The sequence below is a fragment of the Haemorhous mexicanus genome, chromosome 8 (genome assembly GCF_027477595.1).
Source record: "Haemorhous mexicanus isolate bHaeMex1 chromosome 8, bHaeMex1.pri, whole genome shotgun sequence".
Classification (NCBI taxonomy): domain Eukaryota; kingdom Metazoa; phylum Chordata; class Aves; order Passeriformes; family Fringillidae; genus Haemorhous; species Haemorhous mexicanus.
The window spans coordinates 28,093,635-28,109,956 of record NC_082348.1 but is presented as its reverse complement, the minus strand read 5'-3'; the positions used below and the strand labels follow the sequence as shown (position 1 = coordinate 28,109,956).

Sequence of the window (16,322 nt, the reverse complement as noted above, 5' to 3'; positions counted from 1 at the left end):
AGGGGATGTGAACGCTTGTCACAGAACACCTCGGGACACGTTCTCATAAACTGAAAAGAACGTTTATTTCCCAGCTTTGAACAAAGACACTTGGCATGGTTAAATGCACGCTGTTGCACTCCCGATTTATTCACATTTAAGCACAATTCTGCTCACAGACATAGCTTTGCCAACAGACGGAATAATGCTCATTGCAGCAGGACACCAGATTCCACTGGCAGAAACAGTGAAGAAACTTCGGAATTGTCAGGTAACAGTTAAAAAGTCAAAGCAGTAAAATTTTTCTGTGAAGGTTTCCACTTGGCATGGACTTCTGAAATTAATGCCTAAAAAAGAAAAAAATAAAAAAAAAAAAACCAAAAACAAATACATGAGACAAATACAAAAATATCCATATGCAACCAAGGTGTGATCCAAACTAAGACAAAAAAACCACTGGCTAAACCTCTGTTCCCACAAAACAGTTCTGATTACTGAAAAGAACTACCACAACCATCCTGAATTATGCAAGACAAAGCTTCCACCAGTCATTTTCTCACTGCTGCTGTGATTTATAGTACAGCATCCCTTCTGAATTCCCTTTTCTCTTTTTTTTTTCATGCACAAGATACACATTCTGTGGTGCCTCTATTTTTCATGACATAACACAGCAAAAAGAGACTTTAATATTAAAATTTGAGTGCAGTCTTTCTTATGGTTCATGATAATGAGAATAAAGCTTTGATTTTGATTATAAACAGACAAGGTGTTAAGCAGGCCAAGAACAGGACAGAGCTGGAAATCCTAAGCTGAATATTGATTACAAATTAAGTACTTTAAGATACTGAGTAAATCACCAAAATGCTTTGATTTAAATCTTACTGAAATTCTCAGCTATTTGTAAACCAGGAGAAAACAATATTTACTGTGAATGTAAAAGATAATGTATACTTTATTAGTGCAATAACTTATGCCTAAGTTAATTTTCTTAATATACATATATCACAAGAAACCATTATTAATCTCAATTTGTAATCTTACTCTTCTCAATTCCTTACATAAAACCTGCATCCCCTATTATCTGTACATTTTCAGAATTCTCTTCCATATGAAGGAGGGGAGAAAAAAGAAAACAAAAAAAAATCATGGTCTATAGAGGTCTGCACAAGCAGCAGACCTCTAGCAGCAGATGTGTTATTTTATCTAAGTAGCAATGACCTCATAAATCTCTGCCTCAAGAATTTTGAACCCCACTTCAGGCAAGGGTTAAGGTACTACATTTTCAATTCCTTCTGAGAAAGAAGTTGCTTTTATACTTCAGTCAGACTCTTTCTTGGTTACCCATAACATCAGAGGACAAGGCACCCTCTTTTACCTTCATCAGCAGAATCTTTCAGCCTTTGAAATAGTTCTGAAAGGATTTTTTCTTTTCTTCATAATCTGCAAATGCAGAAGCAATAGGATCTGAGTAGAGCCTTGGTCCTTCATTGTTCACAGTGAAAGAAGTTGGGAACTTCCTGAGATCGAGACCCCTGCCCGAGAAGTAAGCCTGGAGCGTTCTGAAAAACTGAGCAGATGGTGAGAATAAACAGAGCACGACCCGTGGAGAGTCATTATTTCTACTGACACAAATTAGATGGAATGTTTATTCCTCTGGGGGATAAAATCCTCAATTCTGATCAGAACCCGATACAGCAACCTAATTCAGACGTGCCCACTCCATCCATGGCTTGTGCATCTTCTATGAAGTCAGGAGAGCAGCAACTGTGTCCTGCTCATTTATGCTCCCCACTGAACCACGGGGGCTGTGAGATAACTGCACCCCTTGTAAAACAGGCACAGCCAAGCCCCTGCTGAGAGAAAACAGGACACCTCTGTACACATCTTGGTCAGAGTCAGCAACAATGGGCAACTGGTTTGAACTGGCCCCCAGCAATCACTTCCAAGGAGAAATTAAAGCTTCTTAAAACACTGAGGAAATATTACAGGAAACCAATTATTTTCCTTCACGAATTCTTTTAAGATTGTGCAAATGTTCTCTGAGTGGTATTTTCATAGCTGTCAGATGCAAACTTATTTGTACTTCCATGAGATGAAACATCATGCAATCAGAGCACACATTTGAAAGAAACAGTAATCATTCCTCTTCTGTTTCATAAAACAAGTGGCTGTATAATCAAAATAATTTTTTTAAAACAAAAGCTGCTGGATGGAGATGTAAGCACATTTTGAGCACTGCCGTGCTCTGAGAATGTCTCTTCAGTTAAGGGGTACATCTTGACTGAGAAATGGTTATTGACCATACAAAGTGCACAGCTCCTAACATCACATCTAATGGGCCCCTCTTGCCTTTACATTTAGACAATAAGGAGTCTCTTTATGGAAAACAAAAAAGCACACAGAACTTCAGCTCTCTTTCTTGAAACATTTCCTTACCAGGTCTCTGTTTCTGGGGTTATCAAGAGGCTTCCATTTATCTTCTGGTTGGAAAGGAGCACCCTTTGCCAGTCCTCTCACAGCCAATACTACACACAGACCCAGGAGCAGCACTTTCCACATGCTGGAGATGAACAGACTGCCTGAAAGAAGGGCAAGCAGACATTCTCCTTAAATCCTACAGAGCTGTCACTGGGAACACACAAAGCATGTGAATCCAAGGAAAGTCTGCCCACTGCAGATTACCTCCATGTGCTATCAACTCTTTGTTTTCATAGTACTAAGGTCCTTGGAAGAACAAATTTTTCTGAACAAGTGTTTCCCATACCAAAGCTATTTCTAGACACTGGACTCTCTTCTGAGGGACCAGAAGAACACTCAACACAAAATATGACATTTTAAAGTTTACATTTATTACATAAAGCCATTTTCAGTGGCTAATACAGCATCAGAGCTTTGTATGCTCCAAGGAGAATGCAAAAAATAAGACTCAGGATCCAGAGAGCTCAGTTTTATAGAACTGCATTAAATTTTACTACATATAATAATAAGTGCAAAGGTATTTAATACAGCCTGGTCTAACATACTAGAGATCCAGTTCACAACTTGACTCAGGGGGAGAAAAGCAATTCTCCCTCTCACATTCTTTAAAATAGAGCTTACCAGGGAATTTGGCTTTGGCTTGCCCCTTCTTGGTTGGTCTCCTCGTAATCTGTGAACAACCTGATCTCTGCACTTATATTTCTAGTAGACTGTAGGTGGGTGTCAATGACGTTAGCAGGAGCTCAAAAATACAGTAATGATTCCATTTCCAACCATGACATCAAGACCCTTGAGAATTTCATCCTTGGTACTCTTCAGACCTGTTGCTATCGAACAGTGCAGTACAAATTCCACCCAAGCTGTATTGCAGAGATTGGTAGTAGGCATACAGGAAGTTTAAAACAATTCCCAGGAGAAATGGCACAGCTTTATCAAAATATTATTTTTAGTTAAAAGTAATTAGCTGTATCTCTAGAATGGTGACTAATGGTTTTCAAGTAAATGAGATATGGATCACTGTCTTGATGCTGGAAAAAGAGAGGGAAAAGTAAGGTCTGCTTCAATATCCAAAATCATAACATTTTAATGGAAGCATTGCTTCCCTACCCTGATTTTATCAGCAGTTAATATCCTCCTGTCACACTAGAAACTAAGACAAAGGCTGCAAGGAGGACTCTGCTCATTTACCTTGGCCTTAGTGCATAGCATTCTTCATATCAAAGCTGCTCATATTTTTTATTATTTCACTGCACTCTTCTCTCCACTATGTAGATGACACATGATTTAGCATCACATAAACTATGTCCCTAAATAGACATGTTAAAATATTTGATCATCACCTTACTCCAGAGTGTAGATGTTTATGTCTGACTAGAAGCTTTACATTTTTCTTTGGTTTAAATTTAAAATAAAGCAAAATAAAAGCCTACCACCACCCTTCCAGGAAGGTGAAGTTTTGGTTATCCAAACATCATTAGCAACACAGTAAACAAAATCCTAGCAGTGTTATTTTCAAGCTGATCCCAAGCACCACTTCTTCCATTCCCAAAGATGACAAAAAAACCCAGATGTCCCCAGGATATGCACCAAGGGGAGGACACTTGGTAACTCCATAGTTAGCACTTGTTTCTGCTCTTATTCCCTTCTGCTAATACAGCAGCTTATTTTCATGATTACAGCAATGTATAAAAATTCAAGACAACTTATTCAGCTTGTTTATAATTCTGCATATTTGGAGTTTAAAAAAAATCATACAAAAAAGAAAATCCTTTAAGCCCCATCAATTACATTTCATAACACTCAACTTCCAGAGAGTGGACTCATCAAGAATAGAGCAGCAGCAGAAAAACTTGGAAAAGGCAGGTCCCAGCATAAGGGAACTGTCTTTGTTGATCTTCTAGGTAGATACTTATTTCAGCTAGAAGTAGAAATATGCTCCTGTAGAGAAAATGACAGGAAGGGGAAAAAGCAAGACTTACAGGAAAGGCTTACAGACTTTGGAAAGAGGAGGGAAAAAAAAAAAGCCAGAAGAGCTGGCAGTTTTCTTCTACCTCTTTTTTCCCCCTCAAATTATTTATTCCATTGATTTCTTTACAAAGAACTGGGGATATGCAGTGTATTCAGCTAATAAAACATTCTGAAGTCATCTGCAAATATGAAAGAAGCTTTGTTACTGGGAACTCAGGCAATGTGGGTGACTGATGAAGCATGCAGATATGCAGGAGATTCAATTAGCATGTATTTTCTGTGAGCTGTCTGAAAAAAAAATTCCATATACACTTGTATTGTTGCTTCCTGAGCTAAAGCTCTGTGAAACTGTTGGAGCTAAAAAGTCTGTTTAGACCTATAGCTCATTTTAATGTGTGGGTTGGTCTTTTTTTAGTAATTTCAATTCTTTCCTTCAGGGAAAGTCAAAGATAAGCCGAACACATTCATATTAAAATACTATTAGTATACTTACACTGACTGAATGAAATTGCATCCTCATTTTTGAGGACAGTAGCTAAGTTTAACAAATGCTGTCAAAGCCAGATGTCAGGGGGTTGCCTTTTTAATGCACCCAAATTTAAGCATCAGGTTTTCTTGATAAACATCTTCAATAAATCAAATCTTTTCAAAGTGTCTATACTAATTATATAACCTTTCTGGCACAGAAAGTAATGTTCATGTGTGTTTGAATTAAATTGCAGTGAAGATGAAAATCCTAACAGCATTGCTTGCTCAATTCCACACAATTCACCTCTGAAATGCAAAAATTTAACATATACTAGTTTAGCTGAGAACAAGCTTTATACATATATGTATAAACTCTATATAAACTGTATTATTCAGCAAACACTTTGAATTTAATTGCATTTCCCAGCCATGAAGCCTAAGGTGTTGGAGTTAAGATAGTGACCCAGCTTCATCCTGCCTATCCAACTATCTTTATTGCACTGTACTTGAGGTGTGAAAGAAGCACCTGTTAAAGCACTGCTCCAACCACAAGGCTTTTTGTTTACTACTTTTATTTTCTGCTTCGAATCCCAAGTATTACAAGTCAGAAGGAAAAGCACCAAACTGCTCCACATGAGTACCTGAGGCAAGACTAAAGGCAAACACTGCTCACAACACTCATCAGCATGTTTGTACAACAGCATACAGGTGACAACACTCCACAGAGCAGCACTGGCAAGTGGCACTTTTTGTGATTTACAACCATTTGTACCAATGCAAGCACGTTGGAATACCATACAAAAATATACAGAAGTGTTTCTTTAGCAGGGGATTTGCTATACAATGTACTTAAAGTCATGCACACTTAGGTAAAAGAAAAAAGACAAAAAACAAATTGAAGTACACACTGCAGCCAGGGAAACCAGGAAACAAAATAGGAACATCCCAGAGCAGCTCCCAATCAAGTTGCCCTCAACTACAACAAAAGAATATCTAAATGTAGTTTTTAAAGACTGTGAGATTTCATCTTTCAGCAACATCAAATCACAACACCTCTTCTCCAAGCTCTTCTCAGCATCTCACAAGGGCTTTGCTGAAGTTTATGATACATGACATGATCTGTAAGAACTTAGTTAAAAACATTTTTATAAGCACAGTAATTTGCAATAGAATTATTCAAACATTTATAGATAAGACCCTGTCAACATCTCTAAAAACCTGTAAATATTAAGAGTGAGTTCATGTACAACATCAGATTTGTGGTAGCTACATAATAACTGAACACAGAGGAAGAGTTAAAAACTTCTAAGACAGATTGCTTGGGAAGTGATAAGTTTTTCCCCAAAATTACATGTTTTCTTCTAAGTTTTAAGTCCTTTTGCAACCAACAAATCTTCCTTCCTCACTAATCACCCAAAACAGGTATTTTGGCCAACATTATTCTGTCTTTGTGCTTGAAAAAACAATTAAAAGGTCAGTGGGGAATCAAGTTAGACAGTTTCTCTTGAGTTATCATCATACATAAAGGCCTTAACAGTAGTTCTACCTTCTCAAGGGTTTCAATACTAGAACATTCCAGTGGCTAGCAAATCACCAATGGCCAGGAGTGCTGAAACATCACCACAAAATAAGAAGTGAGGTGACTGGAATGAGTTTAAGCAGCAGGGAAGACACAAAGCTTGTGTGTTGCATGTTGTGCTCAGCAGCAGCAGCAGCACCCAGACTGAAGCTGGAGCTCAGTGAAAGGAAATGTTTTATAACTTTGCTGTGCATTGCTCCAAACCAGCTCTGTGAGCAGCTGACAGGCAGTTGTTTGTGTGCGTGTCTAAATACCCCCAGTACAACCATAACCTCTGAGATGGCATCACTTTCCAAGGTTCAGTGCTATATGGGAGGGGGGAAATCAAAATTTGGGGGGTTTGTTCAAAACACACAAAGAATCCTCTAGAGACAAATAAGAAAAGCCAGCAGTGGCTTTTCCTGAGCTCTTTGTATTAAAAAATACACATAAGAAATCCTTCTACTATATCAACAAGATTTTAAGATCTTAAGTATTTCTAGTTTTCTTTAATGAGTTAGGATGAAAAAAGTGCAATTTTTTTTTCTCCAAAAAAGGGAATCTACATGTGAACTTTCAGGGATTTACATGTGAATATTTTTACTAAAATGTAAAATTTAGTATTCAAAACTTCTGGAGCCTTAACACAAACAATCAACCCTGCCCCTGTCAAGTTTTCTTCTCACACTGGTGAAGATTTTGCTATTTAATGGCTTAAATACAGTATTTTGCTTAAACTAAAATTGAGATTTTTTTTTTATTGAGGACCAAATATTAAAATGTTTAAAAATAATATGACACACAGACTTCAAAGCTGAGACAGATATCTGCAACTAGTTTTCCTTCCTTATTTTTCTTTTGGTCACAACAGAAATGTTTGAAAAATTCAGGTCAGCTAAAGCTTTCTGACTTTTGTTGGTGTGATTCCAAACAAAAAATATGCTGTACTTGTCATAAATCTTCATTTCTCTAAGTGTAACAAGGGGTCAAAATGATTTTTTAAGCATTTTCCCCAAATCAAGTTTCAGTATGATCCACACAAATATTTTTGGTCAACTTCAAAAATCGAATATAAGGCTATGGAAGTCCACAGGCTACAGTTAGAGTGTATTCATTTACTGGTTTAAGGCACAGTATATATATATTTTTTTTTTCTCTCTCTAGAAAGCTACAAGTTTAAAGTCACAGTGAGGAATTTCACATTTCAGTTTTGGTCTGGCACTCCAATCATATGTGTCCTGTCTACTACCTGTAGACTTCTGTAAAGCATTCCAGCTGTCAGGTGCTGCAGTCTCAAATCCTGTTTCCAAACTCAGACTGAAGTGGGTGGAAAATACTGAAGCCTGAATGGATCCTAAATTAGTGCACTTAGCCTTTTGTAAAAATAAACATCAACACACTTGCACATTTGATACTTAGGTATACCCTGAAATTATTCAAGTTGGGAGGGGACAACAGTCTTGGCTGATATTTCAGCAAACAGGAGGAGTCTACAGGACACAGCTGCTGCAATTCCTGCCAGGGCAGTCCCAGTTCCACTGTCCTGGGAACATCCTGCTTGGCACTACAGGGCAGAGACACTGCAAACCAGAGAGAGCTGCATGGGGAAGGAGGACCCCCAATGGTGTGCCACAAATAACAAATATTATGATGTTCACCACTCCTGGTTTTTAGAGACAAACTCAGCTCTGACACCACAGGTTCCTACAGAATCCAGAGCACAAGCTGCCAATAACTGGAGAGAGGCAATGCTTACAGGATTTGTTTATGACAGCATGAACAGCAAAATCTGCCTACATGTAAAAATGCAGAAAGAAACCTCACATCTTAAGAAAATAAATTCAAAATATCACAGTTCAGGTTTTCATCCTACAAGGCAGTAAGCACATATTTGAGGCAGTTACGTGCTTAGACACCTGAAAAATTGAGGGCTGGCCAGATTTGCTTAAGTAAGAGCTATGGAACTCTCTCTCTAAATGCTTAAAATTCATTTTTACAAGCAGCAGTGTCTATTAATAAGACAAAGTGTATGCTTTTACTTGAGTTTGAGGATAGATGAGCTGATCAAAAGCTTTGAACACTTTCACCCATAAATAAAAATATACATCAGAAAGTATAGTTTTTGCAAAAGGTTTTCAAATTTTTTAAGACTTTATGGATTCTAATATTCTAGTTCAAAGTTCTGGCTCTAAAAAAAGGTAAAAATTGTACTTTAAAATTAAAAATGGATTAGCTTTGAATTGTCCTTCATTGTCACACATTTCCTAGAGGCTATACAACAGCAGTATGTAGCTTTGGTAACAAAAGTATGTATCCCCTAAAGGAACAGTGATGAAAATTTTATACTTTACAGTGCTAAATGCTTACAAAAGCTAGCCTGATTATCTCCCAGGAAAAAAAGAAAAAGGCAAAAAGTCAAAGCTGTAAATTAAGTGAGAATCATTTGCCATTAAAACATTAAATGGAAAATAAGGAACAAGAATTCAGTCTACTTTACAACTAGCAATTTTCTATTAGCTTAGTGACTTAGAAAAGCAGCACAATTCTGTACAGACTCTACAACCACTTCCAAAAACATTTCCATAGCTCAGAGAATTAAAGGTCAGTAAATGGCTGGTTTTATCTCAGTATAAATACAAGAAACGTCTAAACACACTCAACCCTGTATTGAAATAACTTGATTCAAATGAAAGTTTCTCAAATGTTTACATTTATTCATGACTACACAACAGACTTTATTCTGTGCTCTCAGGTGGGTCAGATTGATCAGATTTCAGAAGAACACCAAGTGAGTTTCTCACCTGTTACTGGCAAACACATGGAAAATGAGATGTATCAAACACTGACATATGCAATGCTTTTGTTAATACATTTTGTTTAAATGCCAATACATTTTATTTTGTTAATCACTGACTTTAAAGTTAGTCCAATTAGGTTATAGATGGAAAACTCACTTAGACATACCAGCAGTCTCTATGCCTTCTACAATGTATTAGTACTGCACTGCTCACAGTTTTGTCATTATTCATCTATTTGGTTTGAAAAGTAGCAAATTAATATTAAGGAATGATTTGCTACATGAATTAGCTCACTTAAAACCAAAATCAGGGAACAACCCTACATGTCAGAAATAATATTAACTTAAATTCCATTTACTGCAGGTTTCTTGGAAATAAAACATACAGAGAAACCTCCCACCAAAACCCCCAAACCAATCCTCTTTCAGCAGGATGCTGAAATGTGACCCACTGCAACTTTTAAATCACAACTAAGAAGATTAACTTTGGACAACATTAATTCACTCAGTTCCAAGGTACACTTGGTAATTCCAGTGAAGATGTGAGTTTTTCCTCATCAGACACAGAGACTTTCTATGAAGTGTTAGATACACATCATTGCAGCATGATGAGACTGTGAGGAACGTGTTTGATGACAAGCAGAAGAGATTGTAGACTTCCAGAGTAATTTCAGGGTATGAAGCTATCACCAAAGCTTCTCATTAAATCTCCATGTCAAAGAAAGATTCTGCTGTACCAAAAGTTAGTGGCATTTAGTATTTTAAGTTCTTACCCTGTTTCCTCATTCTGTTTCTGATAGCTTATAAAAAAAATTATATTAGATCCACATAAACAGTTCTTATTTTGAATACATCCTGAGGTCTAAACCCTTACAATTTGTGCCTTAGTCTCCTCCCACATGGTCTAGATAAGCTAAAATGTGAAGAATAAAGTGGAATTTTAATGTAATTGAAGTTAGTAAGAGACATTATAATGTATTTGCCAAAAGCTGTTTTATAAATGCAGCCCTCTCATAATAAAGGATATTTCAGTAATATTTACATCTCCTTATATATGCAATTAACAGTGTAGATATATATATATAGGGTTATCCTATGTTTCTGCTGAAATGATAATTGAACAGTGGCAGAACTACAGATTCACCTAACAGAAGCTTCTTGTCCAAAAGTAACAACAAACTATCATTGCATTTTACCTGAAAAACAACCTCAGACTGTTACAAAATCTAGTCCTTTTCAGAATGACAAGTAGGAGAATTCATCCTCTCTTAGAATGGGATGAATTCTGAGACTTGTTCTAATCCCATTACCATCCACTCATTGTATGGCAAATCTAATTGGGATTAGACTCCTAATCTGCAAAACAGTTGAAGCTGTCCATCCATAATCACTGCACAATCCAGACACACATCCCTCACAACAGTTTAAATCTATTAAATGGCACACAAGGCATTTAAATTCAAAACAGGAGTAAGACTTCCCCTCCTTTCCCCAGTAAAGGTAAACCATCTCTGAGGAAAGGGAGTGTTGAGGGAGATGTGAAAAACTCTTGTTATCTGGGATCTCAGAGTCAGGATTATACCTATTCCTACCTCCAACTTGAAAATCAGGCAGGAAAATACACAAGATACCAGAACCCACTTTATGAAGAGTGCTAACAATCATCAATAGAACTCCATCTTAAAAAAAAAAAAAAATTAAGTGAAAAAAAAAAAAAAAAAAGGTGTTATCCTATGCTGCTGTAATTCTGTAATTCAGTATGTTTCACTTTATGGCATATTTTGAAAGCTATTAAAGATACCAAATATCAAGTCTGTTTCATTTCCAATAGTTCCAACAAATGGATTCATGCAGAAAGAGCCTGTTAAGGTGGCAAAACAAAATCAGAAGTAAAATAAAGTGATAAGCCAAATGGACCATGAAAGTCAAGGAAAACTATCTTCCACAGAACTCAGACCCTGCACATTCCACAGCCCTTTGCCAGCCCTAGTGCAGTTCTGCCACCACCTTTCATTCACAGCCATTTGCAAGTACAACCCTATTCTTCTATGTCTGAACAGCAATTTCTAGCTAAACCAACTGGTGCATTTAGCTACAAGCATATTAAGTCACAAATTATCTTATATACATATACTGTAACATACATTTGATTAGAAAATATCAAGATATAATCTATTCAAATAACTTTTCTGATTTACAAACACTAGATATAATCTAACCTTCTTTTTGAAAAGGTTAAGACTAGAATACCAGCACATAGATTACTGATTACAGTGACAGTGGTTTGGCTAACTACAATACCCTTACTCAGTTACAGCACTTGGAATGACTTACTAATAACTTGAACTGCTGACATGGATATAAGCAAACAAAACATATGTGGCTTTCTTCATGTTTGTCCTTCATTTTGGAAAGTCACTGTGTGAATTGAGTCTTTCCAGCCAGCTCAAAGGAATTGACCCTAACAACACATTAGAAATAACTGAGGCACTTAGGCAAGATTATTAAGATATGATGGAATTAATGGGTCAGGCTGGCTGTACTACTGTATCAGGAGTATACTTGATTGACTGTGAGCAGCAGATTTCCTCTTGGTATTCCTATAAGGTGACTGAGCTGGTCTAGTATCTCCAGATGAAGGTAACAGGTATCTCAGACACAGCTAAGACAGAAGCAAGTAGTAAGCTCATCTCTACACAGAATCAATGCATCATTTAAACCTAAGGACTGCTGAGATTTCTTGTTGGCAAAACACATGCCCAGAGGACAGAATTCCTTACACATAGCTATTGGAGGCTTTGTTATAAGTGGCAGTCACTGTAGCATCTAGGCACTAAGATAAAATTTATACAGAGCTAATAATTATGGTCCGTATTTCCCACTATTACTGAGTTTGCCCACATGCAGAAGTTGGCACTGTATGGCAGGACAGGAGTTTGCAGGGTTGTAACTATTCCATATTCATTTTATGCTTTGGCATTTATTAGGAGATGGTTGGTTCTCTGATTACAATAGGAAAAAAGCCTGCCTTGTCCACTTAGAAAGAGTGCAGCAACTGCACTGGTAACTCACACCACATCTCAACGTTTGCTAGCTTCTACATATGGACAAAGTCCAAGGATTAATTTCAAAATTCCAGAGAAAACTGACAATGTTTTAAAACAACATTACAGCAAATTGTTTATGAATCTGCTGGTATCCTTCCCAAATAGAAAGCTACATAGAATACTGTTGTCTTCTCACTCTCACAAAAAGTAAAATGTGTAAGACTTGCAATAATCTCACAAATGTTCAACTCACACTGATTGAACAAATGATTTGATAGAAATAACAGTTCTATATAAGCAGTACATTCTAGTTTGTCTAGACACAAATGTGGCAGCTTTTGAATGTAACATAAAATAATTCAAAGTATACTTGGCTGTGTGGTTTTTGTGATAGTCACAGTGTGCTTGAAATGTACTGAGTTTTAACCAGCATACTTCAGACCTGCAAGAGATGCAAGTTCAGAACACAGACACTGCATGGCACAGTGAGTAAAAAAGGTCTGTTTCCACAAAGCAGTACAGTGAAACACCAAGGTGTCTACAAGGCAGAGTACTGAGATGTTGCACTGATATGAGTCATGTGCTTACACACAGTTACATCACTCCATTTTCAGAGACATGAAATAAACACCAGGAAAAGTTTTCTAAGCAACCTTAATAAAACCATGAATTTTCTGTAAAGTATTCACAGTTCTGTCCTCTTTCCCACATAATGTAAACTACTGATCATATTAATTTAGGCATTTCTGTGTTGCAATTTTCCCATCTCCAGTGTTAAGTTTCTAGGGTGCTTTGTCCTATATAGAATGAACATTACACAAAACAGCACAGCACATGTAGAAGGAGAGAAAAGGTTACAAAATGTGGGACTCTGTATAAATGCATCCGTCCAAAGGCCAGCATTGCAACAGACAAAGGGAGTGGAACTTTGGCTGCAATCTTCAAGAGTTTACTGTAAGAACAGAAAGAAAAAAAATTAGCATTTTGTAGCCACATACGCAGAAAGTATGCAAAAATTGCCATATATTATTTTCCTTTGCAAAATAACTTCTATTTCAAGGCTTTGTTAATCTTTAAAACTGAGCAACTAGGTCTAATAGGCCATAAAAATTGATGCATAAGCAAGAGAAATGATTCAAAAAGGTTAATGTCATTAAAAATACTATATTGATTTAGAAATTTGTTCTCTGTAACACAGGAAGACTTAATGGTTTGGATCACTTGAGATAACAGGTACTGGTCAAGAGGATAAATGACATTTGTTATTCTTGTTTGTCATTCATGAGGCATTAACTAATTTCACATCTCAATAAGAAATATTCTGTCAGCAAAACCAAGTTCTCAGAACTTCTTAATCCAGCAGAGAACACAGAATATTTCTCCTCCCATAAGGGGAGCTACAAGAACATAACTATAATCTTGTATAATTCCCTTTTCTTTGTAACTGTCTGACAATAATTGCTCCACGTATTTGGATTCTGTGACACTTGAAAGAATTCAATGAATTGTGAGTTAAAAAAATCACATTTCAAGAAGTTATTATGCAGCCAATTGCTTAGACAGCACATACCTCATTTATTTCCATGTGGCAAATACAGGGAATTTTTTCCTCCTAGCTGAACTAGAGGTACTGTTGCACACATTTTAGCTCATCTTTTAGACTTAACCACATGATTCACAAATCTCTATAGAGGCTGAACAATCACAGCATAATTAAGTTTTACCACAGAAATGGTGATTCACAAAGAAGCAGGAAAGCAAAGCTAGAGATTGGGCTACAGTACCTTGATTTCACTTCAGAAGTATCTGAATTCATTAGAATTTCTAAGATGCATACAAGGATAATAGCTGTGGATCTACAGGGATCAGGATCAAGCCTAACATTGTACCTGCAAAGAAATGGTTTAAAAAGCACATCACTTCTAAACTAGGCTGCCAAATAACATCCATGTGCTGATGACAAAAAATATACATGAAATCTATATATATATATATATATCCCAGCCTGATTTTAAACCCCTTCTGAAACATTACTTTGTTCAACATATCACTGATCCACTTAACACCTATTTACACCACAATACAAACCAGACAGGATAGAGAAAACAATCATAACTAACAGTAATCTTTAAAACTGTAAGGTAACTAATAATGTCAAGAATCAAACATTTATCATTTTTACTATCTTCAAAAGTTCCTGTAACTTTCTTCCACCTTTGTGTCAATTTAAGAATTTACCTGAGATTTTTTAACCAATAAATTAAAGATGGCAAGTTGAGCAGCACAATCCACGTGAATAAATGCAGGACTGTAATGTGCATCTTAAGACTGTTAACAGCTTCAGCAGATGTTTTATTGTTGGAAGGAGACTGTGCTGCTTCTGGAATGCTGTCCACTGAACTCTGGGCTTTGACTGTGTGTGTACTGGAGTTCTGTGAGGTTTCTTTTGAGTGGCCTGAATCCTGGAAATGAAAGACACAAGTCACAAAAATGTGCACAGGCTTGGAAGAACCCACGCTGGGGAAAGATGAGGGGAAAAATATCCTAACAGTATCACACCAGCTGTGATTTAGGAAGAAAACATGCAATTTATGCCTCAAAAAGCCACCAAGAGTAAAGTTCAATTTTAAAGTACCTAAATTTAACCAGAATTTTCTCATACACTAATAGTTTTTATGTCTATGGAAGAAAAGAATGGAGACTGTAAATGCCCTGACACCAATGAAATGAAAAGCAGTTCCTGGAAGGGGGGAGAACAAAATAAAAGGAGTAATAAAGCATGGGGGTGAAAAATCACAGATGATCATTCACAGGAAAGATATAGGAAGTAATGCAACTGGGAGTAAAATATTACCTGTAGGAATAAATAGCAAAGGTAAATGAATGAGTTGGCAGATACTAACTTCCAGTGACAGGAAAAAACCCACAAATGAAACAAAATATTATACAGAGATGAAAGGAGAGGATTTTCAACTAAACACACGAAAAATCCACTCAAAGAAACCCAAAGAAAACTTTCAACAACTTTCTGTGTCAGACTTTGCTCTATGTTGACAAAAAAGAGCAGGTATTTATCATATGCTGTTATCCACACCTGCTTACATCTTTGATCCTATAACTTAAAGTAATCCAGAACACAAAGTTCACACTGCATGGAACCCAACACTTCTTCACAGTGTTTTTAACAGCTCCCTGTTTACAGCAGTCTCACTCCATATTCATCTGGACTAAAAAACCCTTGGACTCCACACGCTGCCCCTCTAGAAAAAGCAGTTTTACCTGCAGTACAGATTATTGCCTGGAATTTATTTTCTTTTAAGATAAGCCATGCCTAATCAAATACCAAAAATTTAGACAAACCCTGTTAATCTGTGTGTATTCAGAGACAGAGTTTTCTTCTCAGACGAGAATTTCACATTGCAGAAACTTCCAACAGCAGTCATGTGTGATGGAGCAGGCTGCTCATGGCCTGGCTGCTCTTTCACATCCCACATTTGTAGCAGCAGGTGAACTACAGCTACCCAGTCACTGCAGCACAACCTCAGAGTACCAAGGCAGAAGTTTGCCAGACCATTTTTGGCCAGAGTTTGGAACAGAAGCAGGAAACAGACTCACCCTGTTGTGCATGTTTTGCTCTGCTCTTACAGTTACATGCAGCTTTACAACCTGTAAGACAAGCAGTTGCTTGATTAGTAAGGATTCTTCACACAAAAGCTGGAGTACAGGAAAAGAAACTGAGGACTCCTCACTCTTCAAGGGAGGTATTAGTCTTTGTTTTTATAATACTGCCTAGCTGTAAGTTAAAGTTTTCAATTTTCTGCATTGTTGTTGTGGGCACGTGGAACCACACATTTCTTTGTAAGAAGCATTGCCAAAAGAAGAAGAAAAATTCTGCAGATTATAAGATTATGACAGTGAGAAATTAGAAATACCTATTTCAAGTATGAGAATAATAACATTTCTTTTATGGATGAAAAAGGGTAATCTGAATTTTTGCTTTTAACCTGGGGTTAATTCAAAGCATCTA

General features: G+C 36.8%; 2 protein-coding genes across 3 annotated transcripts in view; both read right to left on the bottom strand.

The window, feature by feature from the left end:
- Positions 1-46: 46 nt before the first annotated feature.
- On the bottom strand, positions 47-5,298 carry C8H2orf66 (chromosome 8 C2orf66 homolog). The gene is made up of 4 exons (XM_059853383.1): positions 3,079-5,298; positions 2,416-2,558; positions 1,355-1,546; positions 47-326 (listed from the first exon to the last, which is right to left on the bottom strand). The coding sequence occupies exons 2-3, from the start codon at positions 2,536-2,538 to the stop codon at positions 1,373-1,375; spliced, it is 297 nt and encodes a 98-aa protein (XP_059709366.1). The 5' UTR covers positions 2,539-2,558; positions 3,079-5,298; the 3' UTR covers positions 47-326; positions 1,355-1,372.
- A 150-nt stretch (positions 5,299-5,448) lies between these two features.
- The window catches only part of PGAP1 (post-GPI attachment to proteins inositol deacylase 1), a 33,966-nt gene continuing 23,092 nt past the window's right edge, over positions 5,449-16,322 (bottom strand). For both annotated transcript variants that reach the window (XM_059853381.1, XM_059853382.1), the window contains 4 exons: positions 15,911-15,961; positions 14,534-14,757; positions 14,080-14,184; positions 5,449-13,247 (listed from right to left, as the gene is read on the bottom strand). In XM_059853381.1, the coding sequence (XP_059709364.1) occupies positions 13,109-13,247; positions 14,080-14,184; positions 14,534-14,757; positions 15,911-15,961 (519 nt within the window). In that variant the 3' untranslated portion in view covers positions 5,449-13,108. The remainder of the gene's footprint in view (positions 13,248-14,079; positions 14,185-14,533; positions 14,758-15,910; positions 15,962-16,322) is intronic.